A 27,938-nucleotide genomic window follows, 5' to 3' on the forward strand; every position below is an offset into this window, starting at 1 on the left:
GATTTCTCAGAAGTTTAATGCCAGCTTTGGAAATTACTTTTTGTTGTATATTATTTGTGGAGATTTAGTTAAAAATCAATAAACTCCAATGAATAATGATTTTGCTGAAATGCAGTTTATAACTGAAAACTGCTTGACCAGAATTCTGCAGGATAGCTCTCCTTCTAGATCAGTACAATGCTGGGTCATACTGCCAGAGCTGTGAGATCAATACCTGCATTGCTTCTTCATAAATTGTGTTTGTCCTCTGTTTAAATAAATGCCATGGAAAGAAATATTCAATCATCATCTCTGCTGGCATTCTTTTACTATGTTTTGTCGGCTCTTGCTAAACTTTGAGGCCACTTTGTAATTGGCTGAAAACAGAAGGTAAATGCAAAGATTTTATCTCTTTCCTGCCAGAATTATTTTGATCGCAGACAGCACAGACATGAAGTTTATACTCAGTGGTAACTAAAGAACAAGAAGCGTCACTGTAACGAAGTCTAAAAGTTCAGTCTAAAATGCCAAAGACCTTCTTCATAAAAGACTGTTCTTTAGAGGCACTCTGACAAAGGGTAATAGTGTGTAATTCTAGCTTTGGCAGATGTGTACTGTAGATATTTGGGGTAATGAGATAGCTGTTCAACTTGTAAGTATCAAAAAATTTGTTGGAAATATGGTAAATATTTTTAGAACCAAGAACAAAGTATGGCTGCTATTTGGAGAACCTGGATAACAGGATTGCCTGAAGCTTAACTCAGATGTGGCTGCTGCTAAGAAACAAAAAGTAGAGCAGAATTTCAGGAACAGAGAATTAAAGATCAAGGTAATTTAAGGTCCCAACATTTCAAAGTATGGTAAGTAAGTCAAAGGAGGAAAAGATCACCATGGATTACACAGCTCAGTGAATACCTCTGCTTCATGTAGTCAGTGTAGCCAAAACATACAAACATCGTATTTCAATTCAAAATGAGAAGAAATAAAATATAAAAATGCAAACATATAGAAGTGTCTTATATGCTCCCGAAATATTGATGTGCTACCCCCTGTAAGAAAACACATTTCCAACAGAGAAGTTCAAAGAAAGACAACAGTAAAGGCAAAATAACGATCCAACAACAACAAAACAAGAAAACAAAAAAAAAAGAACCAGAAGACTGTAGCCTTACTTTCCTAAGCAGCAAAAGTTATACAAAACAAGAATTCATAAAATCTGAAATAAAGCATATGAAATTGAAGCTGAGGGAAACTAATGCTTCTGATTCACAAAAAATGTAAGATAAAAAACTGATCAAAACAAGCTATTACACCAAAACAGGATACTATGAAATTCACAGCAACTAAACAAAACTGCTACAAGCTGCGAAAACACTGGGCATTCATTCACTCACTGATAAAAATTCACATGAGCACTATAAACATTGTTCTGAGAAAAAAAAAAAAAAAACAAAAACAAAAAAACCCAACCCTAAAGGCATTCTTTTTTCCCAATATGCCTCCTCAGTTTTTCGGGTGTGTTACTTAAGATTCACTGGAAAACCTGTCCCTTTTGTATTTCTTCATAGACACAGCACTAACTCTTCTTGAACACATAAGGGAGTTTGCCCATCTGGAGCTAAAGGCAGATGCCACATGAGGCTTGGGTTTCCACATGTGTTTTCTTTCCCCAATCAAAGCAGCAGTTCTTCAGTTTGCTCTTCTGTGCCCTACCGTTTGAGTATAAGGAAGAGATGGGAGCCTACTTGGGTCTGAAGAAAGTCTTCCTGTCAGTTGCCTTCCTCCTCAAGCCAGCAAGTGAGCATTTTCAAGGAGCTAAGCCTCAGAAGCTTAGCCCTACCTTAAAACTAGTCAAAGACTCTCAAGGTTAAGGTTAGGTATGATCATCAGAGCACCAGCACATAGGCTCATGCTGTTCTCCTCCCCTACACCAATTTTTTTCTTGGAATCCCAACACATATGGACTCTGTATGGATCCCAGACCTCTAGCCAAGAGTTAGTCTAAAAGGATTAAGATGGAAAAAAATAATCCAGGAATGTGGTATTCTTGATGAATCAAAAAATCAGTGTCTGAAAAAGTGGAGGGCATGTACTGTCTTGAAAGAAACGGTTCTGTAATTAGATTTTCACTTCTTGGTTACTTATCAATAATGAGAACCTACCTATGACTATGGTAAATCTTCATCTACACAAAGAATGCATGGTGCATTCTGTCCTTCAGCTTCTGTCTTCCATTTAGAAGCCAAATTAATTTTGGTTTGGCAAGTATCTTAGGTCTTCTACCTTTGCTCTTGTATTTTGGCCAAAATCTAAGCTTAGAGAAGATCTTCCTTTAATACTAAGTTATGAAAACTTTGTTTGACACAAAGATTACAACTAACCCTTCTATTTCCTACTGTCAAGCCCTCACATGTCCTGTGTACTTTGTCAGGACCCTGAGTGCACTAATAGGCCTTAATAACCCTAACAAGCCTCATGTGCTCCTCAGCCATGGCCTCAGGAGCCCCATTTAATCTGAGCCCTAGGCCCTCAGACCAAACTCCAAATGTAGGAGTAGGGATCTCCAGTTCAGCTGTGCCTAGATCTAGCCACGTTCATCTGGATCCAGGCTTACAGGCTGACTTCCTAGCTTGACCTCAGTCTTTTCTTATCAGTATGGACCTGCCTGGCAATCACTAGGTTATGTCTGACCCTAGTTATCCTTGCTAGGCCCGACTGTAACCTGTGGGCTGCCTTCCCAGCTTGACCTTGGACCTACCTTGTTACTTGCCTGATGACCTGGACTCTCAGCTGAATCTGGTGTGCCCTGCTTGCTTTGCTTGGGTGGTGTGGGACTGGGTTCTGGCAGTGAGGCTCTGTCCTATCACCTGTGTTATCATGCTTGGCTCCTGCCCTTTATGGAACAACCTTCATGAAACTGCTCCTGATGCTTTGTGTTTTGCCTTCAAAATAAACCCAGTAATCCCAACAATAACTCACATGTCAAAACTAAGTGAAACACTTATTTTAACATTAAAAATCCCATTATTAACCCTCTAATTCTAGGCCTGAACATTAAATGTTAATTCCTTTTAATTCATCAGACTTCTGACTTCTCCTCCTGTTCGCAAACTGAGTATTACCCTTTTGGGTCTCACCAGGGGTGTGTGCCCATTTCAATATGGAAAGTATGAGCTATTGACCCCTTATTGTTACCAGCCCTGGTGATTGGAATTTAGCTTGAAACCCCTCTAAAGGTGAGAATAGTTGCTTCTTGTTCCACTAATTTTGATATTATTTTTCCCCCACAAAGGCTGCTGCTAAAAAGACCCAAACAAACCTTCAGCTGAGGAATTTGCTGTGTCCCTTCCTATACTATTGCTAAAGGTTAAGCATAACACTGAATCTATGCAAATTGAGATCTAGACCAAAGATACTACAAATCACTGTCTTTCAAAGGCAGCTTGTGTTTGCTATAAGAACTCCACAAATTTTTTGCATCTTTCTTTTCATAAACATAATTTCAGGCCTGTGATTAATACAGAATAAAAGACCCTTAAACCAAGCAGGTTAAATCCTAAACCATCCTCCCTTTCCAACTCCAGCCCTTCAGAGGACAGACTTGTTAAGTAGGAGGAATATGCCCCACATTTCACTCCTTTTTCTTCAGAATCTGAAGTGAAACTGCTGGCTTTACGCTAAGCATGTGTATCCACTGCCAAGCAATATATTCACAGTCACGTATTAATTCTGACTGAAACCCTTCTCCTTGACATCTAGGTTAGTATTTTAAAAGAAGTAGGCTCTATGTGGTGGCTATTCCATTTCCCATCATTACTTCTAACCCCAATATAAGAAAATGCAATAAAGCCATACTTGAGTAGGGTTGTCAGCTATCCAGGAGCTATATTCACTTCTAGATCAACTGGGACCTCACCACCTGTAAGAAGGGAAAGAATGGCATTTAGTCAAGAACAGTGTCCCAGGGATAATTAGCTGTACAGTTATTCATACCTACATCTTTCATCAGAACTACACTAACAGTTTATTTAAACTTCATGAAAGATCATGAAATCTTCACTCAACTGAAGTGCGAAACTTCTGAACTGAGTCAGGGTTTCACCGGGCCTCGAAAGGTTGGCTTTGCCTGTGGTGTTGAGCACCATCTAGTGTCCCCACAGTGGGCAAGGAGCAATTAGTTTTGATGGTCATCAAGGCAAAAAAACAACCAAAGTACAAGGCTTAAGGTGAAGTTGCTCTGTGCCACGGAACTTATTTCTGACTCTTCTGGGCTCTCAACAGTGTCATTTTTCTCTAATGATATCTGCAGCATTGTGCATTTAGTCATTCACTGTCCTGAATATAATCCAAAACACTGTTTTCTAACATTTTTCATTGAAACAACAAACATAGCAGGATAAGCCATCAGAAATCTAATTTTGCAGCAGCTTTGATATACTGCCTCATCCTGCTACATCCCCCAAGAAAAACGGCAGAAAATACTTCATGTCTGTATTTTTTTACACCCAAACAAAACTGTCACTGCTTTAGCACCTTTCATTTATTTGACACACCCTTTTAAATTATCTTTTAGCCTTCTTTTTAACTATAGCTGGATGCATGTCAATTGTGGCCACCACTGTTTCTCTACAGAGCACAGAATTCAGCGCTGACTGCCAATGAGTCAGTCATTTCAATGCTAACAGACAGTTAATAGTCATGGTTTTGACAAATCAAATGGATCTGAAATCCATTTTGCTCATAGTTGATTCAATTTGTGAAGCAGTTCAGTAAGAAGTGACAGCAGTTCCCAGCAGCAATATGATCCCAGGATACAACAACATAGTAAAAAGTTTCCATTTTACGTATAATGCTATGCAGCTAGAGAATTCTTTTAACTAGCACAGGAAGTGTATGTTAAACAGTTGCTGAATTCAGACAAGTTGAAACACCTTCCACACAAGCAACCCTTCCAAAGATCACTGTGATGCACACTAGTGACTGCACGCATCTGACCAAATCAGGTATTTTTTTGGTCAATTTAGGTAATCTTTTGGGTTTAGTGAAGACTTTTTCTTAGTACTGTATTTCCTAATAATTTAATAGAAATAAGCCAGTAAGACAGGTTTACCTATAAATATATACTGGTTTTTATGTACACATGTATCAGCAGTTGGGAGAGTGTTCCACAACATAATCAGTCGCCATTTTATTGCCTTCAACGCATTGCACCTGCATAACACAGCCAACTGTTTATCGGCTAACAGCGCGCCTGTTAAATTTCTTTTCTCCTCAGGTGCCTGGGCAATGCGCTCGAAGAGGCAGTGCAAGCCCAGCCGGGACAGGGGCCTGCCCGCCAAGGCATGCTGGGGCCGGCGCTGCGCGCCCCCGCCACCACACGAAGCAGCACTAGCGCTCAAGCGACGGCGGCTGGGGGCCGGCAGCCACAGCCGTGCCGCCAGTAGCCGGAGGGTGAATAAGGGTGACGAACAGCGCCGCGGAGCCGCTGCCGCCATTTTGGGCGAGGCCAACCACGCCACAGAGGGGCGCGGGCCCGAGCCAAGATGGCTGCCGGCCAACCCGCCCCGGCGCAGCCCCGCCCCGCCCCGGCTCGGATGCAGACGGCGCGCACCGGAAGTAGTTCTCCCCATGCCGGAAGTGCCGCGGTTCCGGAGCGGTGGCCGGGCGGCGATGGCAGCGGGCCGACAGCGGCGCGGCGGGCCGGTGGGCCCCTCCGCGTCCCGGCGCGGCGGCGCGGGCTGAGGGGAGCGGGCCGCCTGCCGTCGCCCTCCCGCTCCCTCCTTCTCCACCAGAGGGAGGTAAGGGGCTGCCGGCGTCAGTGAAGGAGCCGTCGCGTTGCGGCGCAGCTCGTCTCGCAGCGGAGCGCGGGTCCGGCGCTTGGGGGACTGGGGGCTGTGGGCGACGTCGGCAGCCGTTTTGCGCGCCCTGCTGCGGGGGGAGAGCCCCGAAGCACCCGCGGAACGGGGGTGAATGACTCTGACGACCGTTGCGGGTATTTCCGAGAGCTGCCAGTAAAAATAGTGTCTTGAGACGGAAAGTAACGAGAAATCTCTCTGCGTTATCTCGGCCTCTTTCGGTGTAACCCGGAGCTGAGGCTCCTCTTCTGGCTGCTGCTGCCTAGCAAGGGCAGGAGAGAAAACAACTAATGTTTATAGTCTTAAATCTGCTGCGGTTTGTAATAGTGTTTGTACTTTCAACATGTGCATTCCTTTTGAAGTTTTATTTTATTTGAAGGCGACTACTTGTTAGCCATCTCTAAAATGCCCAAGTACTGGAAAGAACAGACAGTGACTTAGCCATTGGGTAAACACGGCGTCTGGAAACCTTACCCACTGGATCAACAGCTTCTTACACAAGTATTTCCATTGTCCTACTAAAAGTATTAAGCCAGTGTATTAAAGGGAAACATACTGTTATGTGATATGGAAGGATAAGCTAAACAACAAATAACTGACACAGGCATAATTAATGGAATTCTGAAGTATTTACTGTCACTATATGTTTGACTCTTAGCCACCATAAATGCAGCAGTGTGAGGGCCGGAACCACTTCTGCAGGGCTATCCTGATCACATTCTGTCAGGTCAGGATTGAGGATATCCTTCAGATGTGGAAAATCAGGAAGCCTTTTGAGATTGCTAATAACACAGATTAGTTTGGCCTCAGGAAGGGGGATTTAGAAAGGTGTAGGGATGTTTTTTATCAATTATGGTTCTCTCTCTGATACTTAATAATTATTGTTCTGTATGCGTTAAATAGGCATTTCTGCCTAGTATTTTTAAAGCCTGAAATAGCTTCTTAAAATAGTATTGCATAAATTAATTTTGCCCCTCTCTTAAAAAAGGTAGGAAAGGTAAAACTGCAACCATCTGAAAAAGCGTATTTGTTAGAAGAACTAACCAGCTGCAGTGATGCAGCGGTTCTCTCTGCCCTGCCCAAGGGCTATTTTGAGGGAAGTTGGTGATTACTTCTTGGTGTGAGTGGAAGCGCTTCAGCTACAGTGTTTGTGACTAGTTGGAAGAGTGTTTCAGGTCACCTACACCCATACAGCTAGCTGGAGATCTTAAAGCAGCTGAAATCAAGCCCAGTAGTGTCTGTGGTGCTTCAGTAATTTGTACTTCTTCTGAAAAATGCCATTTGATTGGTGTCTGGTTTGTTCTGCACTGAGTCAGTTACTAGTACAGATGTTCGTCTCTTTTCCTCCAGAAGGCATACTGCAACTGTTGACACAGGTAGAGCAGAAATACAGTTAGGTGCAAGTAACATGCTTCTAGTATCTTCATGTGTGCAAACGCATGTGTACAAATGCATACCTTCAGTACTTACCTTCTCACGTTCAAATCAAAAACATCTGTTTATATGGTTCATAGATGGGCACTTAGCTAGAGCTTAATAAAACTGAGTGTTGCTACACCACAGACAAGCAGTGATGCTCCTGTTATTGGCTGGCTAGTAGCATCTTTGTCGCAGATTTCAAAGAACTTTACAAACTTTCTGTGTTTATAAAAAGTCTTTTATTATCCTCATCCTGCAGCAAGAGACACCGAGGGCAGATAGGGTAACTTACCTAATTTGTAATTTGTTTTGTTCACACAGTACTTGACTATAGCCTGGTATAACTCGATAGCTAGCAGGCCCTAAACTAGCCAGAGCCACTGCTGGAGCATTGTATGTAATTACCACTATACCAACAACAGGCTAATAGTATGGTTTTCTCTGATGTAGAGAGAACTTGGGTCTTCAAAAATGTGTGTGTGCTCTTTTTACTAATGCATAATGGAAAGTTATAAAAGTTAACTTACAAACACCAAGCTTCATCTGTGTCCCTTCTTTCGCCAAACTGTACTGAATGTATATGTTGCCTTTTGTTGCAGGTGCAGAGCATGGAGAATGATGAACTTCCGCCAGAGGATGGGATGGATTGGTGTGGGGTTGTACTTGTTAGCGAGTGCTGCAGCTTTTTATTATGTCTTTGAAATCAATGAGACTTACAACAAACTAGCACTGGAGCACATTCAGCAACATCCTAAGGAACCACAGGAAGGAACCACATGGACGCACTCCTTAAAAGTACAACTGCTATCCTTGCCTTTTTGGCTGTGGACTATAATATTTTTAATACCGTATTTACAGATGTTCTTGTTTCTCTATTCCTGTACGAGAGCTGACCCCAAAACTGTTGGGTATTGCATCATTCCTATCTGCTTGGCTGTTATTTGCAATCGTCATCAAACATTTGTGAAGGCCTCTAATCAGATCAGTAGACTACAACTGATTGACACTTAGCTCAATTTCTAGTTTCCGTAGCTGTTTTGAAGCAATTGCGTATGCCTGATCTAATCATAAGACTGAAGTTCTGAGTGAAGGCTTGAAAGAGCCTTTTCTTTCAAACTGTTAAGCAATGAAGAGAGTGACTGTTTTCTATTTAAAAAAAAAGTTAACTACAAAGGTTTTTAAATATGGGTCTATCAGAATGGCCAGAGTGGGAGAGTCCTGTGTGACATTTGATGGAAGTATTCCTCATTTTGCCTTAATGATGCAAAATTGCAGCACTCCATCTGAAACATCCTGTGGGGGAATAAGTTTCTGGTCTGTGACTTTACTCCTCTGTGCAAAAAAACTGATTTCCAATGTTTTCCCTTGGAGTAAAATCAATGAGAAGATACTACTTTTGTGGTAAATGTGAAAAGAAAAATCAGAACACGATTATAAAAGCGGCACTTAACACAGTTCTTTGCTTTTTCTTTTTTTTTGAAGTAATACCTACATCAGTACTAGTTTTAATGAATTTTTTAAAAGTAAGTTTAGATATAAATACAGGAAGCAAAGAATAAAGTTTGTGTGAACCTTTAAAGGAAAAAAGGTACTTTTTTTTTCCCCATGGTAGCATACTGTTTTCCAGTGACTGCAGCATTACCATGTTGTAGTAGGTAGGTAGTGAGGAGTGGCATAGGCCTGAGGGTTGGTGTTTTAAACTCTTTTTCCTATGATGTCAAAAGCAGCTTATGCTGGTGTTGGCCTGTGGTCTGCACAAAACTTCATTTGTGTTTTCTTCTATCTATACAAATCTACTTTGATTAAAGTTACAAGTGATTGGAATTTACTACCATTCTAATGTCAGTCCAGACATGATGCAAAAGTGTGTTCAGGGAGCACTGATACGCTAGGAGAAACTTTGTATTTGGGACAGTTAACTGGTATTAGGTTGGGGGTGTGTGTGTGTGTGCTACAGACAGGTTGTAAGACAGATAATCATGTTTCTTCCAGAAATTTGAAAAGTAAGATACCTTCTTCTCATTCATGCAATGAATGCAAATTTCTGCAGTCATACTGAAATTCCATTAGAATTTCCTGCCATAGTTTCAACTCTGTTTTTCAGTGCTATGGTTTTTAATTCTAACTACTTGATTGTGTATTTTGAATAATATCGAATCTGTTCTTTCTTGTCCTTTTTTGTTTCTTCTTAGAATAACTACATTTTTGAGCCAGCTATGATGGAAATAACCTTCCAAACATGAAAACAGTGCAAAATTCACTCTTCAAAAGCAGTAGGCCCAAAACAATGATGAACTAAACTCCTTGGTTATAATTTCAATTGTATGTGATTGTCAGTATCTAATCATCACAAATGCTAATCCATTTCTGACTACTTCAAGGGAATCCTGGAGAATATCTGCTTTCTCTTGCTTTGGAAAGAGAACACTTTTTTTCAGTGTTGCTATGTTTAAGTATGGCAGTTACAATACCTGAAACTTTCTGTATGCATTTGGAGGTATTTGGAGACACTGGTTTCTAATGTCAGCATTGGTGCTAGGACCTGCAAACAATGTAGCCTTTACAAGAAGGTCTTAAGTTCTAAGTGCAATATGAAAAGGAAGAAACTGCCATCTTAATATGCTGGAGTAAGAATAAAATATAAACTCTGACTTGTAGTATCTTTGAGAGTCAGAGCTTTTAAGTTGTGTAGTTTCCTAACTTTAAAAATCACCATCCTATTTATCTAAAAAATAAAAACTTTTCAATGTTTATAAACAAAAGTCTATTAATGCAGATACATACCAATGGCTTTTTATTTTTGTGTATGTTTGTTTGTTGCTAGATAGCGGTGCTGGCAGTCAGCTGCTGTAGCTTACTCTCCTGTCCTTCCCTCGGTGGGTATGTTTGGTTCATCTTTTTCTGTTGTCCTTTTATGCTCTCTGCCTGAATTATTTGTCCATAGCCTGAAATTTTGGGGGTGGCTGGATAAAAATCCCTTTGTCGTTTCTCTACCTTTGTGTAACAGTGAGGCATCTCTGGCTGGACTATATTTTTAACTTGGTGCTGTAATTTTTAAACCAAGCACTTACATTGTGTCTAGGTGGAATTATTTAAAGAGCAACAACATAAGAGGAAGCATCAAAAATAGAAAACGTTAGGGAGAACTGCCTGTTTCTGTTGTGCAAGCATGTGACCTTTAGCAAATTCATCAGCGTGCCTGATGTGATGAGCCAAGCTGTCTGGATGTGGAGCATGTGCTGGGCACAGCAGTGACTTTGGAACAGAGGTTTCTGTTTGTAGACTCTTCCATCAGAACCCTGCTTTTGGGTTAAAGCTGTTGACAAGCATAAGTTTTACAATGAACTACAGGAAGACGCACAATCTAATTCGAGCAAGTGCTGTGTCTGTAAGGGCTTGAGCTTGAGGTGGAAAGCAGCAACGGAGAGAATTAGTATAAAATATTGACGTAGCATGTAGGAATACTAGAAAACAGGAGTAGGAGAAGAGTAAAGCTAGCTCTGCTGGTGCTTCCAGCATTTTTGATGCCGGTGGAACATCAACAGGTGTGAAGTCTTACAGAGTAAATAAAAGAAGGCCATAAAAATTGATCATTAAATTTGTTTTTTTATTGTAGTCTTTTAAAAGAAGTAGCAAAATAACTTCTAAGGTTGATTATCATGAAGATTTGTAAATAGTGTCAAGGCCAATTAGTTCTCGGTCACAGAAGATAACTGCCTGCAACACAAATTGACATAATCTACAAGCTTTTGCAATAACTGAGCTCAAACAAGTTTTACAACTACTTTAAAGGCTACAGAACCTCTCAATTAGATCTTGATCATAAATGACATAATAGTGTAAATCTGTTTCTACAGCAACAGCATTAAAAAAAGATGTGAGACTAGCTTGTACTGAACTTGCTCATAAAAATCTATTTAGTTCTTTTTACTGAGGGGGCAGCAAAGATGAATCGCTACAACTTCAACTTAAGGGTAGGAAAGATATTTTTACTCATACTCTTTTAACTTAAAATGAGTTAGATCAGACATGATCTTGAAGAGCTTTCTAAAGAAGAAGCTGTAGTAATAGAGGTGGTAATTAAGTCCTCAGAAGATTGCTAACCTCTACCAGCATAGCAATCATTTAGTGTTTTAATTTTCTGCCAAGAAAGTGAGTAGCTGTAACATAAGGTTGGTTAATATTAATCTCTGTGCCACCTATCCTAGATTTCTTTTTATTGTGTTTGTGTCACAAGATAAAGCTTTTGTCAGAGTGCTTGAGCATCACTCTTGGGCAGTCAGGGTGTTAGTTTCATTAGCTCTTTGATCTCCACCAAACAGTCCCTTACAATCTCAGGAAAATACCTGCTGCGTTTTTAAGTGCTTCTGAGCCAGTTCTTCAGTTCCTGTGATGGGGAGAGTGGATCCAGTGAAGAGCATAACTTCAGGCTACAGCCCTTCAAACTTGGACATAAGTTGCAATAAAATGTGTTCCTTATGACACATTTCTTCCAGCAGTGAAGTGGAACTGCAAGCTTGATTTTTTTTTTTTAGGTTTTTTAATTAAAAATGAGGATTGACTTATCCTTGGAACAAAACTTCTGTGTTTGTGCAGGATACCTATTAACTCACCTTATTTTCTCTTGCCCGGTCCATTGATGTCTTAAAAGGATGTTCTCTATTAATCTATTAATTTCTAAAAAATATTGCTTGTCATGTGCCAGTCTTGGACGAGAACCTTTTCCACACATGAGCTAATGCATGAAAGCAGTTTAGTAACTTTATCAGGTAGTTTATTTTAAGAACTGTCTCATCTCTCCTTAAAGCTCGCCCTATGATACATCTTTCTTCTGGAAAGAGCGTGCTACAAGCACAAGAAGGTACTTCTGCTCAACTCTCAGTCCTCAAAGCCTGTGACTAGCCCAGTAGTTTTGGTTAGTGAATGTGCCCAAAACCACTGCTCAGTTGTTTACGCTGTTGAGTGTTAACCTAGTTACCATATATTGAGTCCCATGATACATTATTTATGGCCTAACTGCCAAAATAGTGTGTATTTTAGAGAGAATCCGGTATCTGTAGTAGCTTGTGTATAAATTAACTTTTAAGCTAGAATGAGTATAAATTACACAGGGGCTATAACAGGTGAATCACATTCAAACCCCTTTAATGAAAATCGTGAAAATGAGTCTCTCCTTCCCAGGAATTAGGAAAGGTCTTGCACTTTTAGACAATGCCCTGATTATTTGGCATAATGGGATTGCCCCCTTTACCTCATAGAACCATCTGCGTGCCTAATATACTTGTGATTGTATTTGTGATTGTGATTCTTTTAAACACAGAACACTGCAACCTTTTAAATTCGTTTGTGAATTTTAGCCTTGGAGCTGTTCAAACCAGCAAATTCAGTGCTTCAGAGCACTAACAATAGAGTATGTCATATAATCCCAGTCTGTGTGAAGGAGACTTGCTTTGAGATTCTTGCTTTTCTGTTTTGCAACTAGTAAAAGTAGTTGGTTCTCATTTAAATACTACCAAGAATTTAATGTAGTATCACTTCTACTCTTTTAATAGAAACATACCAGTGTTCTCCCCCTTTATTGATAAGGAAACACATCTAGTTCCCTCTGGCTGGTAAGACTAAAGTCTGTTAGTAAGACATACAAACTATACTGAGCAGCATAGGTGTGGTTAATGGCTTGTTTTGTGCCAGCCTGAAGTTTGGTTAAGGTACAAAAGCACCAGCATTCTCTGAGGTGAAGAGTATGCCATCTTCCTTCCAGTGAGGCTTATCTACTGTACCTAAAATGCAGGGGCCATAGCGGACTTGTGTAAAACCTTTATCCTCTAGGACAGCTTTGTACAGCTTATTGCACACTTTTGGTTTGTAAGTTTTTCTGTCTTCAGAAAATTTTGGAGCCTCTTCCACAGCCATGGAAAAACTGTATGCTTCACTGACTTGTGTGCTTGGTTGCTTGGAAAAAGGGTGCCGCAACCAGTGAGCAGCACCAGCTGGTTCTCTGTTGCCCCCTGTACCTTTTCCCAGTTGTTTGGCAAGACAGACAGTACAAGAAGTAGGAGACTGCAAGTGCTTTTGGGGGAGAAAGGGGCTCCCCAGGAGGGGTTCAGAACACAGCTGTAAGGTAGGTCCTAAAACACATGGAGGGGGGAAAGGGAAAAAAAACCCCCAACAACAAAGAACAAACCCATCATCATCACACTAAAGTTTTCTGTGCCTAGTTACCTTACAGCAACTCTTCAGAAAAATGAAGTTAGCTGTTGAGCTAGGGCACTTGACACAAGCAAACGTACAGGTTAGAATTATTAAGGGCCTCCTGAAGCTTTAGTACCCTTTTCATTGTTTTAAGTTTTTGTGGCTGCAATGAGGAGTAGAAATGCTTCTTTAAAGGCAAAACGTGAATGGTTGTTCTTGACCCAATGCTCATTGATGTTATCTGGAGCTCAGGTGCACTGTGTTACTGTGTCCAGGTTAACAGAAAAAAAAAATTGCCATTACCTGTGTTTGCTCCCACACTGGTAAAGTTAGGGTTTGTTGCTTTAGTCCACTGGCACATCATAGGCACAAAACTTCAGGTCTATTCACACAAAGTTTATATATAAGGCCACAAATTCATGCCTAATGTTAAATGTTGCTTGTTAGCTATTCCACAGTTCACATCGTTGTTGAGAGTGTTTAGGACTGTAGTGGGGGGCAGGAAGGGAAAACACGACTTTCAAATGTAGCTCTACAAGCTTCCAGGGCTGCAGAACAGGGCTTATAAAAGATGTCAACACTTTCTGATAACGTTATCAGGCTGGGGGTTTTTTGTACCAAGTGTTGCCTTTTCCATTTTGATAAACCACTTCCTCCAATAAATTATCTACCCTAAAACGCTTAAGTATTTTATCACTTTATGATTTTCCAGTCTGACAAGAGATCAGAATTTGTGTAATTTTCCCCTCACCCTAGGTCCTCAGCAGCTAAAGCCCCTAGGCTTCAGAGTTGTTTTTTTCGCCTGTTATCCTCTGTCATACCTGCTAATAGAAAAATGAGTGTGAATTTCTTAGAATAAGAGTACATAACAATATTGAAAATGTTTACTGGACCTCATTTTCAACACACACACTCACATTTCAAGTGAACACAGATAACTTTGTGCTCATAAAAATTCATTGTTTATTCTGACACTTTGTCCTCTGTACACAAATCTCAAGATTTGTTCAGTTTCCATAATACACAAACTATACCAGTGGAACACATGAGGAGAAAAATAAAAAGCTTTTCACTCTACTAAATCAAGTTATTTCTGCTAAACTTGACCCTCAGGCTCCACAGTAAGCTTTATGGACTGGCTCTCAAGAACATTTTATGCCTGTTCACAGAAGCATGCACCTAAAAAAACCTGGGAATTAAAGTAACATACAAGCATTGACAACTTTCCCCTTGCCAGAAGCATCTGTTACCCTTGATGACATTCCACATGCTGCATTATAATCATTAGAAAGAAAAACTACCTTAGCAGAGGAATAGGGTATACAGCCAAGAACTGTTACACATAATGTGCTCTGAGCTGTTACCCTAGTATTTACTTTCTCACCCTCTTAAACTACAGCAATCAGTGTAGAACCCTACTACATTTTCCCCAGTTTCTGACCCAAGTTTTTTCTTACTTTTAGGCAATGTTGACAGTTCTGCATAGACTATAAAGCTGTGATGTTTGCTTTTTTTGACTTAGCTACCAAATAAGCCTACCACAAACAGGCTTAGGACAGATAGCAGGTTTTTAAATGTGGAACTTCAAAGACACATGCTGGCTTGTCACTTCCTTGGCTGTCAAAAAAAATTGAGGATTTTTTGAAACCAAGATTCCCAACTTTTTCTACCTATGTTGTCTATGCTCTTTTCCAGGAAGATACTCAATTGATGTGTGACTACAGCTTTCAGATGCCAGGCAAAAATAACCTTCCATAGCAGGACTGTACAGGGCTCTTGTAGGGCTGTTCAGGAATGGAAACAGTCCTAACTGTTTGTTTTTTTTTTTAATTTTGAATACTGTAGTGGTCTTCTCTTGCTCTCTCTCCATACAAATGAAAGTTATCTGTTACCATCTTAAGATCATACCTGACAAAGTACATCTTTATAGATTTTATTACTTTATCTTAAAAGTTTAAGTCACATGAGAAAAGAATGACTTGGCAAAAGTCACTAAAAGCGTAGCAGTCAGAAGACTTGCAAGAACAGTTTCATATTTCTTAGCTTGTTTGCTAAAACCTCTTCTCGACCTAAGGCTGGTACCCTGCAAGCCACACCCCACTGACACCAAGGCGCATCCTCTCCTAAGGCCTCCGTGCTAAAACAGCAGCGGGGTGGCCATGTCACCTCCCGAAGACGGGCAGCCCCTGCCCCGCCGGGACACCGCACCCGGGGCTGCCTGTGGCCCTTCCAGGCCTACGCAGGGCGCCCGAGGCCGGGCTCAGGGCTGCTGGACCTTCGTCCGCTTCGGCGGCGGGTCCTCGGCGCTCGCCTTCGCGTCGGTGCAGTTCTCATCTTCATCTTCCAACTCCTCGTCGTCGTCGTCGTCGTCGTCCTCGGCTTCACCTGCCAGGGTTCAGGCGGGGCGCGGGTGAGCGCTGACCCGGGGCCCCCGCCCACCCCCGCCGGCCGCCACTCACCGCGCGGCCCACCGCCGCCTGCCGCCTCTCTCTCCTCCTGCACCAGGGGCGCCAGCAGCTCCGCCACCCGCTGCTGCAGTTCGGCCAGACCGCGCCGCAGCCCGCGCAGCTGCTCGCCCTCGTCCTCCTCCGCCGGGCACGGCACCCGCACCGACCGCGTCCGCCCGTCGCGGCCCTTCAGCTCCGCCACCAGCTCCATGCCGCCGCCGCCCGGCCGGAAGCGCGCGCGGCCCGCGCCCCGCCCCGCCCGCCGGTCACGTGCCCGCCGCCGGCCTGCCGCGTGAACGCGCGGCCCCGGTCACGTGGGGCGCGCAGTTCCGCTTCCGCTCTGGCGCCCCCTGGTGCCTCAGCCGCGTGCTTCCCGCCTCGGCTCTCCCTCGGCCTCGCGTCCCGGCGATGGAGGCGGCGGCGGCGGCGGCGGAGGGCGCCGAGCCGGGCGGCGGCTGCTGGGGCGGCGGGGAGGAGCCCGTGGTCTCCTTGGCGGAGGTGCTGGCGGAGAACGAGGAGCTCGAGAAGGAAGCGCGGGCCGTGCTGGGGGGCAGCGACCACGAGCGCTGCAGCTACTCCCAGGTGGGGGCGGGGCCGCCGCCGCGGGGGGCGGGGCGGAGCAGGGCCGGGGGGCGGGGCGGGGCGCCGCGGGGGCGGGGCCGCCCGGGGCCGGGACCCCCCCCGGCGGCCCCCGTAGCCTGAGCCGGTGTCGCCCCGCAGGGCGCGGTGAAGAGGCAGGCGCTGTACGCCTGCAGCACCTGCACGCCGCCCGGCGGGGAGCCGGCGGGGATCTGCCTGGCCTGCAGCTACGAGTGCCACGGCACCCACCGCCTCTTCGAGCTCTACACCAAGAGGTACGGCGGGGGCGCGGGCGCGGGCGCGTGCCCGTCCCGGCGGCGGGAAGCGCGCGCGCGTGCGCGGCGGGGGGCGGGGGCGGCTCGCGGCGGGGCGGGCGCCGCGACTCCCTGCGCGGGCCGTGTGGGCGGAGGTCCGTGAGGAGCCCCTGTTCCCCGGGCGCCCGGCACGGCAGCGCTGCGTGAGGGACAGCGCGGGGCTCTGCGCGGGGGACGGGGGCTTAACCGCCGCCGTGGGGCTTAACCGCCCGCCGGGTCCCGCCTGGGAGCCGAGCCGCCTCAGGCTCCCTGCGAGTGCGGTGAGCCGCGCCGGGGTTAGCCGCGCCGCTGCGGCCTCCCGCCCGAGCGCCCTGGCAAGCGGTGGCGCTAGCCGAGACCTGCCGGGAACACGGCGTGGGGGGGTAAAGCTGCAAGGCCCTTTCGGCGGTTCTGACTGATGCTGTTGAAATAGCTGCCACGGTATTTTTGTGTCTGCAGATAAACTGCCGGGAGTTGTTATAAACACAAAACCTAATCTGTTTTCAGTTAATAAAAAACCTGAAGTGCTGTGTTTTTCTTTCCAGGAACTTTCGCTGTGACTGTGGAAACAGCAAGTTCAAAAATCTGCAGTGCAAGTTACTCCCAGTAAGTTCAGGCATAGGTTTCGTACATTCAGAATCAAAATAACAGTCTTGGGAGGCTGGTGTGTTCCTCAGCCGGTGCTGACTCATGTGATGCCTCTGCTTTTCCCAGCAAGTTAAACAAGGTGGGAGTATTGCAGCAGGAGATGTGACTGTTGAGGGACTGAAGGGAAATGTTGCCAGGAGAGAGAACATTTGATCCTTGTTATCCGTGAATGCAGCAGCTCTACGTCAGTGCTCAGCGTAATGCCAGGAATGTGTTGTGGTGCCTGCACTAATACATCTCATTAGCTTTAAGCTGGCTGCAGAGCCTTTTGGGTGTGGGTGTGCAGGTGCATGAAGGAAATTTAAGGTTGTCCTGCTGTCAGAGGGATGGTTCTCTCCCCTTCTTTGTGGTGGCATTAGTGCTCTGGTCTTTTTTGATAGCTTCTCACCACAGCCTACTGCTGGCATAGTTTTCTACTGTGTGAAGCTCCCTGTGCTTTTGTACTTGCCGGGTGTTTTGGACTCGTCAAGTAGTTGGTAGTCTTCTAGGAAGCAGTGATAGGAAGCAGCCTTGTCTGCAGTGCTGCTCCCAGGGTGGTAAGTCCAAATGTAGAAACGGCCAGTGGTTTTGCATATGCCCATTTTGTTCTGGCACAATGGGGGCGGATCCGGAGCTAGTCAGCCTAGGGCGACAGTCCAGTACTCCCTACAGAGACACCTGTGACAATTTTAAGATGTTATTGTTTCTCATTTGAGTCAACACAGCAGATCATGTGGTTGTGCCTCTTCTTTCAGTTTACTGCAAAATAAACTGTATAGGTTAAGTGACCTTCAGCATGTGTCTGTTTGTCTGGCTGACTTCATGGAGGCTGGGTGACTGCATTATCCATTCTTCCTTTGTCAGAAAAGTGGTAGAAAGCTTTTTATGGTAACATTGTAAATGGTCACAGCTGTTCCTCCAGGGGCCAGTGGTGGTCTTAGGCTGCGACTTGTGCAGTTGTGAAGCCCTGTGGCTGCAACTGTATTAGCTTTGTTTTTTTAGTGGGATTACATGTGATAGAATTTAATTCAGCATGTTTTGTAATTTAGATAATCCTCTCCTGTAGAGTGAGGCTTATATGATACGAATTTAGTGGAAGCTCAGTGGTTAAATGAAACAAAGTTGGGTTTGGATCACAGTCTGGATGTTTAAAAAAAATATGGAGGGGAAGATGCACAGTAAATCTACAGATGTTGCTATAATGGCAGCAGGCAGGCGTGTTTGGCGATCAAAACTCTTATATTGTTTTAGAATAGCAGTAGCTTGACAAACACCATGGTTGGCATTTGTTACAAATGTGGAAAGACTTTTTTCTCTTTCCTTTTGAACTTCACTATTCTTGACATGCCCTGTGTGCTGCTCACTGTATAGAATAGATGTCTAGATAGTATCTTTCCTTTTGGATCTTGAAGCTGATGAGTATAGTGATTGCCTTTAGGAATTTACAGTGGAACAGGAGTTGTTTTTTTCTAGATAATAGTTCTTTTCTTTTTTCTGTCCTTCACTGCATTGTTTATTGAGACATCTTTTTCCTTTCCCCATAGGAAAAGGGGAAGGTGAATTCAGGAAATAAGTATAATGACAATTTCTATGGATTATACTGTACTTGTAAAAGACCTTATCCTGATCCTGAAGATGAGGTAAGAAACACAAAACCCAGTAGTAATCATATATAGATGGTATTTATGCAAAGTAATGTGCAAAGGGTGGTTGCTAAGATGCTTTGCAGGGAAGAGCCTGCTTTAAGAAATCTTAGGTTCCGTATTGCTTTTGGTTGTCATGTGCTGTATGAGGTAATTACTTTATCAGTTCTTTTTTAAATAGTAGGATATGTTTATGCCTTCAAGACAGATGAGGAGGACAAATCATCATTTGGACAAAATGCTACCGCAGTTCTGTCTGCTTTTCTCTCTCTAAAGTTACAGAGTTCCCTTAGGGAGTGAGTTTCTTATCATCATCTTGAGAGACGTGGCAAGCAAATGCATTAGGAGAGACCAGACTCTGCTTCCTCCTACCTGCAACAGTGCTCTGACAAGGCTTCTGGGATGGGAAGAGTCTGTCCTGTAGCACTGGCTTTAGTTTTCCATTATGGTAGCCAGAACACTTTCTCTCTGCCTGAAGTACTAAAATCTACCGGCTGGTTTGTACACACACACTGTTGTTTGCAGTCCTGGAAGTTAGGTGTTTTAAAGAATAAGGAAGGCGCAAGTCTTTCAAATCCAAAGAAGTATTTTATAAACTCAACTCTCTGAAGTTCAGAGATAGCTAAACATTTCTAAAGAAATCATTAATAATTGTTTCATAACAAAGCAGTTTGTACTGTACTGCATTGTGGACAGTTAAGTTAGGATTCTGGCATTCCTATATAAACCTGATGAGATGATTATCAATATCTTTCTTTTGCTAAGCTGCCTGTTCGTGCATTGCTGTTTACAGGAAGAAAGATACCAATAATGTAGTTACTTTTATCAGCTCTTTTGTGTGAGGATGCCTTGCTCTTCTGGCAAAACTAGTTTTGTAATAATAAATGGAAACTTCCACAGTCCTGATAATAAGACAAATTACATATGCTATTGAACTTCAGGGAAGCAAACTGACTAATGAAGCAGTAACTAATTATTAATGGCAGCTCCCTGTGGGCGAGTAAAGAGGGAAATGCAATTCACTTGAGCAGGCTTTGCAAAATACTGTAGTTTGAGGCTTGTGAAAGATTCTGGAGGTCGCTATTAATGCTAACAATATGACCGTTCATCTAGATTCCAGATGAGATGATCCAATGCATAGTTTGTGAAGACTGGTTCCATGGAAGGGTAAGGAAACTATAAGTAGTAGAATTTCCATTTGCATAGAAATAAGTTAGTTCGTTAAGTCTGTATGGTTATTCTTACTTGGGAAGGCTTGCCGTAATTCTCAAAAGATTATTACTCTTTTCATTCTATCTGAAGAAATATTGAAAGTTGAATCTTGCACTGCTGTATGCTCTAGTCCCCGTCCCCCCCCCCCCCCCCCCCAAAAAAAAATAGCAAGAGTTCTACCTTTTTGAAGGTTACTGCTACAGAATAAAACAATAACTTTAGAATTTTCCAGGTAAAGAGACAGTTATAATCAGTAAAATCAGTGAGGAAAAGATTCTTGCTCTGAGGCACATCGTTATCAACCACCTGAATAGTTCTTCATTCAAAAGAATGCTTTTTGAACTGTAATTCCTTTACGTAGCAAGGAACAAACTGTGCTGTTAGTTCCTGATTATGAACTTTAGGGAAATCTTTTAAAAGCAGCTCAGCACTTCAGTGAGTGCCCTACTTAAGGTGTAAGCATTTAGGATTCAGCCTCTTGTGCCTTGAAGGGCATGAATGAAATTCCATGTTTGAAGCTGCAGGTTCAAAGAATTAACTGAAGCCAATTTTTTTTTTTAATGCGTTCTGTAGATAAACTCTATGATTCTTTTTTGTAAATGTATGTATGAAGAATGTTATGCTGCATACTGTGAGCTTTGCAAGAATGCTTTTCAAAAGAAAGCTGCTGAGCGCTTTTAATTGCCTAAATAGTTCTCACCAGTTTGTGACGGACTTTGGGACCTAATTCTTCTCAAGGTCAGTAAGTGATCAATGTGAAGACTTAACAGTCTCTTACACATAAGGAAGCAATCATAAAAAGTTATTTAAGAGTTTAAATTTGCAGTGTGCAAGAGGTATCTTCACCTGTCCTATGTTTAGGGCAGTTTAGAAGAATATCATTTAGAAAGGAGATAAAAGATAGCAGTGAGATTTCTGGGTATGTAGAAGGCATAAAGGGCTGCAGACAAATAGAGAATTATTTAAATTTTTTTTCATTGGAATTTTTATCAGCTCTTTCCAGTCTATAAGTTATACTGATAATCATTATAGGAAGTTTATGCTTGTGCTGAAAATGGGATGCAAGGAGTGTATGCTTGTGCTGAAAATGGGATGACAGTTGACATTTTACTTCCTCTAAACCTAGAGCAGACTCTGTTATTGCAGCGAATGCTTCACTGCTGCGTGTTTGTTTCTTTTTGATAGCATCTTGGTGCAGTTCCCCCTGAAAGTGGAGACTTCCATGAAATGGTATGCCAAGCCTGCATGAATCGCTGCCATTTCCTGTGGGCTTATGCATCGCAATTAGCAGGTAAAGAAAATTAAGATATCTGAGCCAATATTTTGTTAGCATGTATTTCTCGTGTGTGGTTGATTAACGAAGTAATACTGCTGAAGTGGTTGGAGAAATGATCCTCATTATATTGGACAGTAGCTTTCAGCTGTGAAATACGTGGGGCTGCAGTAACTGTTCTGTAAAAAAAATATTAAAATGCAGTTCTTGTTCCTAAACTTAATTCTGTGGTGCTCACTCTTACTTATTTTAGCAAGGATGTGCTAGCACATAGATGGATGAAGATTTAGTACTTGTCTTGAGGAACTTAATTTCTAAACTGGATCAAAGAACTGAAGAGCCTTCCTAAGGAAAGCATTGAGGCAAACAGCTGAATTTAAGAGGCTCTGAGCAGCAAAGAGTGAATGATAGAGTGACCTGAAATGAATGTGTAAAGCCTTATTTTGAGTAGAGCTGGGGCTGTGCTCAGGACATGTGTTCCCTGTGGTTGCACCAGGCCTCTGTCTGCTATGTAGTCTCTGCAGAGCAAAAGGGTAGAAAACTTGATTTCTGTGGAAGGAGCTGGTTTTACATAGTCTCCTAAATGTTGCCTATATTATCTGGTGATTGGTCTAGTGCTAGAAATTTCAATGGTAATTTTAAGGATTCCAAGCTGGCCTACCTGCAGTTCTCTTCCTTCCAATGCAAATACAGTACAAGATGGGGTTTTTTTCTTTGTTTTTGGTTTTCCTCCTTTTAACCAGCTGTGTCAATGGGCACACATTTGAATTGATATCGAAAGAAAAACTTCTTTTAAATAAGGAGGTGGTGATTTTTTGGGGGGTGTGTCTGGAGCAAATGAAGGACTCTGACACAGAGTCAGCAAAAAAGTGCACGACAGCTACTGAGCCTGCAATATCTATCAAGGGGTGCCAAGGACAAGCATCTTAGTACAGAACTATCTCAAATTGTGATACTCTTTTCGCTCTTCTAGGGCTTAGATTTTAGGAAGCAGTATATTTTAGCATAGGAATATGAGAGATGGAGAAGGCTATGGTGAGAGAGGAAGCAGTTTCTTTGTATACCTAGGTGACTGTCTTTGGACAGCTGTAGAGTGTCCGGGCTCTGCAGTGTATGAGGCGATCTAGGTGCCTTTTGACACTGCAGTGTAAAGCAGAGAGAATGTCTGTGGTAGCCTGTATGTTGTCTGGCACCGTATGTTCATTTACGTGGGTATGTATCTTCCAGTTCCTGCTTTGACCAAAGTGAACTCCCGTGAAGATGAAGGGATTGTCTTGAAGGTTGAGGAAAGTGAAGAGCAGAAAAAAGAAATAAAAAAAGAAAGTGGAGCAGAACGTGAAGAAACGAAGGAGGAAAAGCAAACAGAACAGTTTAATGAACCATCCACTAGCTCTGGGTCTGCCTGTACAGAGGTAAAACGTGCTGCCTTTTCTGTCCTCTGCATTTCATAATGATGACCGGTGAAGTAAAGCCCACCTCTTTCTGTGTAGGTTCTGTGGAGAGGTAAATGCTTTCAGTCTGTTTCTGTGCTCCTGTTCAGTCGCTGACACTTCAAACACGCGGTCTCTATGGAGCACAGTGTAGGCTGTGGAACGTGATTGTAGAAGTGGGTGACAAGGGTGTAACATCTGTTTGCAGATAGGTTAGATCCATCTCTTCCTGTCAGCCACCTGGCCTTGGTGCTGAGGTAACCTCCGAGTTTGTTCTGATGCAGGGGTATTATGCATTGTGGCTGCATTTGTAGGATAGTCCAGCTCTAATTCCTTACACATTTATGGCTATTGCAGTACACTTCTACTGAAATTTCCAGTGGGAAGTGCTAAAACCACATCAGAATCCTCATGTGCGTGAAATGGTAATGTGAGTTGTTTGTAGAAATAAATGTGTCTGAGACAAAAGGAAAACCTTACATAGGGAAAATGACATGCTGGGCTGGATAGAGCAGAGTGTATTTGGAGTGACACGACAGAGCACTGAATACTCTCATTTTAATTCAGGTAATTACTAAGAGTGAGGAGCCAGTCTGCAAGCTGAAAGAACTCCAAAGCAAGCAATTTTTAATAAAAGATACTGCCACCTTTTGGCCATCGAACTGGAGAAGCAAATTATGCACCTGTGAAGACTGTTTGGTAGGTATTTTCTCTCTGTTATGATCATTGATGTGGCAGAGGCCGGGAGGTCTCAAACAATCTTTGAAGAGAAGCTTCATGGTGGATAAAATCTATGTAAATGCTCTTAACTCTGCATATAAACACCTAACCACACCCCCGCTAAAACACACTGAATCCTTTGGAATTAATACAGCATGAAGGAACTTCTAAACATTTGTATTTTCTTTGCTGCTTAAATCCAATATTGCTTTGGAAGTCCTTACCAGGAGATGTCTGAAATGCTGGATGCAAAATACAGATTGTTTTTGTTGTTGCTGTTTGTGATACTGAACACAAAAAGGATTGGGGAAGAGCATCACCATCTGAGAAGTTTTATAATGCAGAAGTAAATTTTACTTTATTCTTCAGAAAATGTATTCGGAGCTTGAAGTGCAGTTCCTGACAGATGAATGTGACACTGTCTTGGCTTATGAAAATAAAGGTACCAGTGACCAAGAAACAGAGAGGAGAGATCCTTTAATGGACACCCTTAACAGCATGAACAGAGTCCAGCAAGTAGAACTCATCTGTGGTAAATACAGCTTCATTTTTAGAATTTGCCTTAACACTTGAACTGAACAGTTTCGATAAAAGATTAGTATCGGGTCTTGCCGTGTGATGTCAGACTTTTTTTGAAGTGACACGTAGAAGACTGCATGACAGATTGCGTGCCTCCATCAGGATTACTCTAGAGAAGTTTGTCTTCTTTTAATGTAGGTCAAGGAACTAGATGGTGCGGGAACTTTTTCCCTGTTTAACATCTTAGGTATTGTATTGATAGTAATTTCTTGTAACGTGAATATTTAAACATTAATTTACACTTCAGCTGTCTGGGTTATTTCTCCTACCCTGCACTGCTGTTTGCTAGTCTCCTGTTGCCTGGGGGCGCGGTGGCCTTGTGGAGCTGTGGTGCAGGGTGCTCCCTGGAAGCTCTGCTGCAGGATATGTCTACAAGGCAGCACTGGGGTATTTTATAACTGGAGCCTTGTTTCCCTCCTCTGAGTGAGGGGTTTGCACTCTGGTGGGGACAGTTGCCCAGTCCTGAGCTTCACAGGCTGGGACTTCCCACCATGACCCATGCGAGCTTTTGCAACGGGAGGTTGGGAGCAGGGGCAGGCTTTTAATCAATTGTACTAGTTCAGTCACTGAACTTCTGTACGTTTCTCTGAAGATCAACCCGAACAGATACTCGGACTGTATAGGCTAGTCTGATAAATTATTTGTCTGCTCATGTTTACCTGGACTTGCCTTTATTATTATTTATAATCCAGTTTAAACCTAGATTTGTCTCACGTAAATGAAACAAATGGCAAGAGGAAGTAGAACAAGTTGTCTTCTTGAACCAGTGTTAAACTAAAGCTGGATATCTTCTTGTTTTGTTTTTGTTTGCTTGTTTTTCTTCTTTCCCTTGCTTTCACTTCTCCATCCAGAATACAATGATTTAAAGACAGAACTGACTGACTATCTCAGGAGATTTGCAGATGAGGGAACGGTAAGGTGCAACCTGCAGAATTCGTTTGCCAGAAAATATGTTTTAAAGTACTGTTGAGGGGTGGGTGCTGAATACTATGATGCTATGTTAGAATATTTTTTTTTCCTGTCTCTTGGAGTTGCTGGCACTGCAGTAGAAATTAGAAATTCCTGATTTAATTGGAATTTAAAAGTTGTGTTTCCTTAATGACGTTGTTGAGAGGTAACAGGGACCTTACAGAAATCCGTCTATAAAGTACTGAGACTAGTTCTTAAATTTAAATGGAACTTCTGTTGCTCTAGGAGAAGTATGCTGGAAAAAAGCTCTTAACCTTTATGGATTTTTTTAGAGTGAATTTATACCCTTAGAAGAGTAAGGACCGACTGAATACTGGCAAACAGTCTTGTCAGTTGTTTTCCTGGAGGAATTTGCATGCTGCTGTTAGTCAACACATGCATTTTGTTGGCTTATTTTCTAATTACCATTCTTAGTTATATCATAATGAGTCTGAAGTGAGCTAGTGAAAATCTTGCTTTGCCTTAATTTTTCAGATGATAAAAGCCAATGGTCAAGCCCATTAAAAATCCCATCAGGAGCTTTGCTGCATGTGCTCATCCTGCCTTTGGGGAGCTTGTTTCTCTGTATCCTCTTACAATAGGATCTGGGCATTAATTGTCTCCTTTGGGTACAACAGGCAGGCTGTTTTGCTGGCTGTATCAGGGAGGTTTCAGGATACTTGCTTGTATAAGCTTTGTGTATTTGCACGTGGGATGTGTGCAAGAAAAAAAAAAGGATTGCTTAATTTATTAAATTCTTGTGTCACAAATTGGGTTTCACCTTGCTTCCCCTAGGTGGTTAAAAGAGAAGACATTCAGCACTTCTTTGAAGAATTTCAGTCACGGAAAAGAAGACGGACTAACAGGATGCAGTACTACTGTAGTTAGACTGAGAGGGTTTGAGTCTGAAAGGACAACTGGGAAAACAACATTCATTGGCAAACAGAAGAGGCATCTTCAGTATTTGGCTTCTCATCAAAATCCAGCTGTCCAAGAAACATCTTCATTTTGTCTCATACTTCCTTTATTTGTAGTGACTAAATTGTGCTCTTAACAGGTACATTGCATTTCTAGGGGTTTCAGTACTGATCGACTTTGCATTCCTGTGAAAGCTGGCCTCATCTCAAGGGAGAGGACGCCTTGCACAAGAACAGCGTGCCACCCTTTATTCCCTTTAGCCTTTCACCTGTTTTACTTTAGTGCCTATAGCTGTATGTTGCACCCCGGCCTGGGAGGGTCTGCCTGCCCACCCTCTCCTCTGTACAGTGCAGGGAATACCCCCCCAGTGTGCTTTGCAGGACTGGAGCGCGCTGCTTTCCTGCTTTAAAAGGCTCTGTGTCATCTCTTTAGGGTGTAGCGACTAGTGAAGGCTCCCTGCACAAAGTATGTGTCTATTGACCACGCAGAGGGAGGCGCAGCTCTTTAAAGGGTAAAGCAGGCACGTGTTTTGGTTACGGCTGTTCAGGGAAATTGCCTCCCAACATCTTGGTTGCATCAGGTGCACTAAACAGCCCTGCACTTGTGCATGCTCACGTACTGCTGTGGCAGCGTGCATGCTCACGTACTGCTGTGGCAGCGTGCATGCTCACGTACTGCTGTGGCAGCGCTCCCTAGGCAGGTGAGAAATGAGGAACCATAGGTTAAGGTTGATGCAACAGAATGTTCTCTGGTTTTATAAAATTCAAAAATTTTGTTTCTGATATTGTACAGTGATGTTTTACATGCAAAATATTGTCATACAAACTTTATCCGCTCTCTAGAATATAAACAATATCTAGGAGGAGGTACTAAATGACAAATGAAGCATCAGGTGGGGGTGGCACAGGACTTCTAATGGGCTTTGATTTTAAAAACTAGCCTACTGCAAATAATTCTACTTCATAAATGTTCCTGAAAACACTGCAGCATCCTGACATTTTGCTACAGTATGAGATGTGTGATCTTTTTATGATCACTGTGATAATAATGGAACAGGAGATGTTTCACTGACTTAATCTACACTTAGCTACAATTAAATATTGACTTTTCGTAAGTTTGGAGCCTAATGTAGTTTTTAGTTTTTCTTAAAGTATGTTTTGGGGTTTGTGGGTAAAGAAGTTCTAATTTTTAACTCCTGCTTTATGTAGTTGGAGGATTTACCATGGGGTATTATCCTGCTTTTGAGAAGAAAAATCAGACCTTTATCTATCATTCTCCCTATTCATCGTTTTGGACCACTTTTTATTTGCAATAGTTAGTTCTAGCATAGAGGCTCAGTTCATTGGTTTGTTTCATGCGAGATGACTAGTTGCTTTTACATTTAACTCTGGGTATTGTATGTGCTTTTTTTGTAGCAGCTGTTAGGGGAGTTGTACCTATCTAACTACACTATCTAAAAATTAAATAACTGTTCAAGTTACATTGTCTTGGTTTTGGTAGTGTTTTTTTTTTTTGGTTTTTTTTTTCTGATGTGCTGCTGTAGTGTTTTGTTTCCATCCACAACCCAGACCCCCCCAGGGCAGAGCGGTGAAGATGACTGGGGAGCCACATGGCCAAGACACACCAGGGGGGCAGAGTCAAGCACCGGGCCAAGCCAAGCCCCGTGTTGCTGGCCCTCTGCATCCCCCCCCCCGAGATCCATGCCATTGCAGCCAGGTGTGGAACAACAGCTGGCAGGGGGCTTGTGAGTACAGCCTTGAGCAGGAGAAAAAGCCGATTTCTGCTGCGTTTAGTTTCCGGCATGAGATTCACTAGAAGGGTCGG

At 42.9% G+C, this 27,938-nt stretch overlaps 3 protein-coding genes across 5 annotated transcripts; 2 read left to right on the forward strand and 1 right to left on the reverse strand.

Moving 5' to 3' along the window:
• Nucleotides 1-5,585: 5,585 nt before the first annotated feature.
• On the forward strand, nucleotides 5,586-9,081 carry LYSET (lysosomal enzyme trafficking factor). The gene is made up of 2 exons (XM_080396753.1): nucleotides 5,586-5,777; nucleotides 7,853-9,081. The coding sequence occupies exon 2, from the start codon at nucleotides 7,869-7,871 to the stop codon at nucleotides 8,262-8,264; it is 396 nt and encodes a 131-aa protein (XP_080252879.1). The 5' UTR covers nucleotides 5,586-5,777; nucleotides 7,853-7,868; the 3' UTR covers nucleotides 8,265-9,081.
• Nucleotides 9,082-14,391: 5,310 nt separating this feature from the next.
• GON7 (GON7 subunit of KEOPS complex) lies at nucleotides 14,392-16,103 on the reverse strand (the record flags this gene model as incomplete). 2 transcript variants are annotated; one of them, XM_080396756.1, is made up of 2 exons in its annotated part: nucleotides 14,392-15,824; nucleotides 15,905-16,103. In XM_080396756.1, the coding sequence occupies 2 exons, from the start codon at nucleotides 16,101-16,103 to the stop codon at nucleotides 15,706-15,708; spliced, it is 318 nt and encodes a 105-aa protein (XP_080252882.1). In that variant the 3' UTR covers nucleotides 14,392-15,705. The 2 variants fall into 2 exon arrangements, with proteins under 2 accessions (XP_080252882.1, XP_080252881.1); XM_080396755.1 differs by having other exon boundaries at nucleotides 14,392-15,830.
• Nucleotides 16,104-16,291: 188 nt separating this feature from the next.
• UBR7 (ubiquitin protein ligase E3 component n-recognin 7) lies at nucleotides 16,292-27,594 on the forward strand. Of its 2 annotated transcripts, XM_080396744.1 has the most exons (11): nucleotides 16,292-16,474; nucleotides 16,613-16,746; nucleotides 17,310-17,370; nucleotides 18,936-19,031; nucleotides 20,148-20,201; nucleotides 21,432-21,537; nucleotides 22,747-22,931; nucleotides 23,517-23,648; nucleotides 24,039-24,201; nucleotides 25,100-25,161; nucleotides 25,992-27,594. In XM_080396744.1, the coding sequence occupies exons 1-11, from the start codon at nucleotides 16,301-16,303 to the stop codon at nucleotides 26,082-26,084; spliced, it is 1,260 nt and encodes a 419-aa protein (XP_080252870.1). In that variant the 5' UTR covers nucleotides 16,292-16,300; the 3' UTR covers nucleotides 26,085-27,594. The 2 variants fall into 2 exon arrangements, with proteins under 2 accessions (XP_080252870.1, XP_080252869.1); XM_080396743.1 differs by lacking the exon at nucleotides 25,100-25,161.
• The last annotated feature ends 344 nt before the right edge of the window (nucleotides 27,595-27,938 follow it).

Source organism: Falco punctatus (genome assembly GCF_963210335.1).
Source record: "Falco punctatus genome assembly, chromosome: 7".
Lineage (NCBI taxonomy): Eukaryota > Metazoa > Chordata > Aves > Falconiformes > Falconidae > Falco > Falco punctatus.

Coding starts and splice junctions, on each gene's coding strand:
- LYSET (XM_080396753.1), top strand. CDS start 7,869: ATGATGAACTTCCGCCAGAGGATGGGATGGATTGGTGTGGGGTTGTAC.
- UBR7 (XM_080396744.1), top strand. CDS start 16,301: ATGGAGGCGGCGGCGGCGGCGGCGGAGGGCGCCGAGCCGGGCGGCGGC. Junction 21,538..22,746: donor TTATGCATCGCAATTAGCAG/GTAAAGAAAATT, acceptor TGTATCTTCCAG/TTCCTGCTTTGACCAAAGTG. Junction 23,649..24,038: donor GCACCTGTGAAGACTGTTTG/GTAGGTATTTTC, acceptor TTTATTCTTCAG/AAAATGTATTCGGAGCTTGA.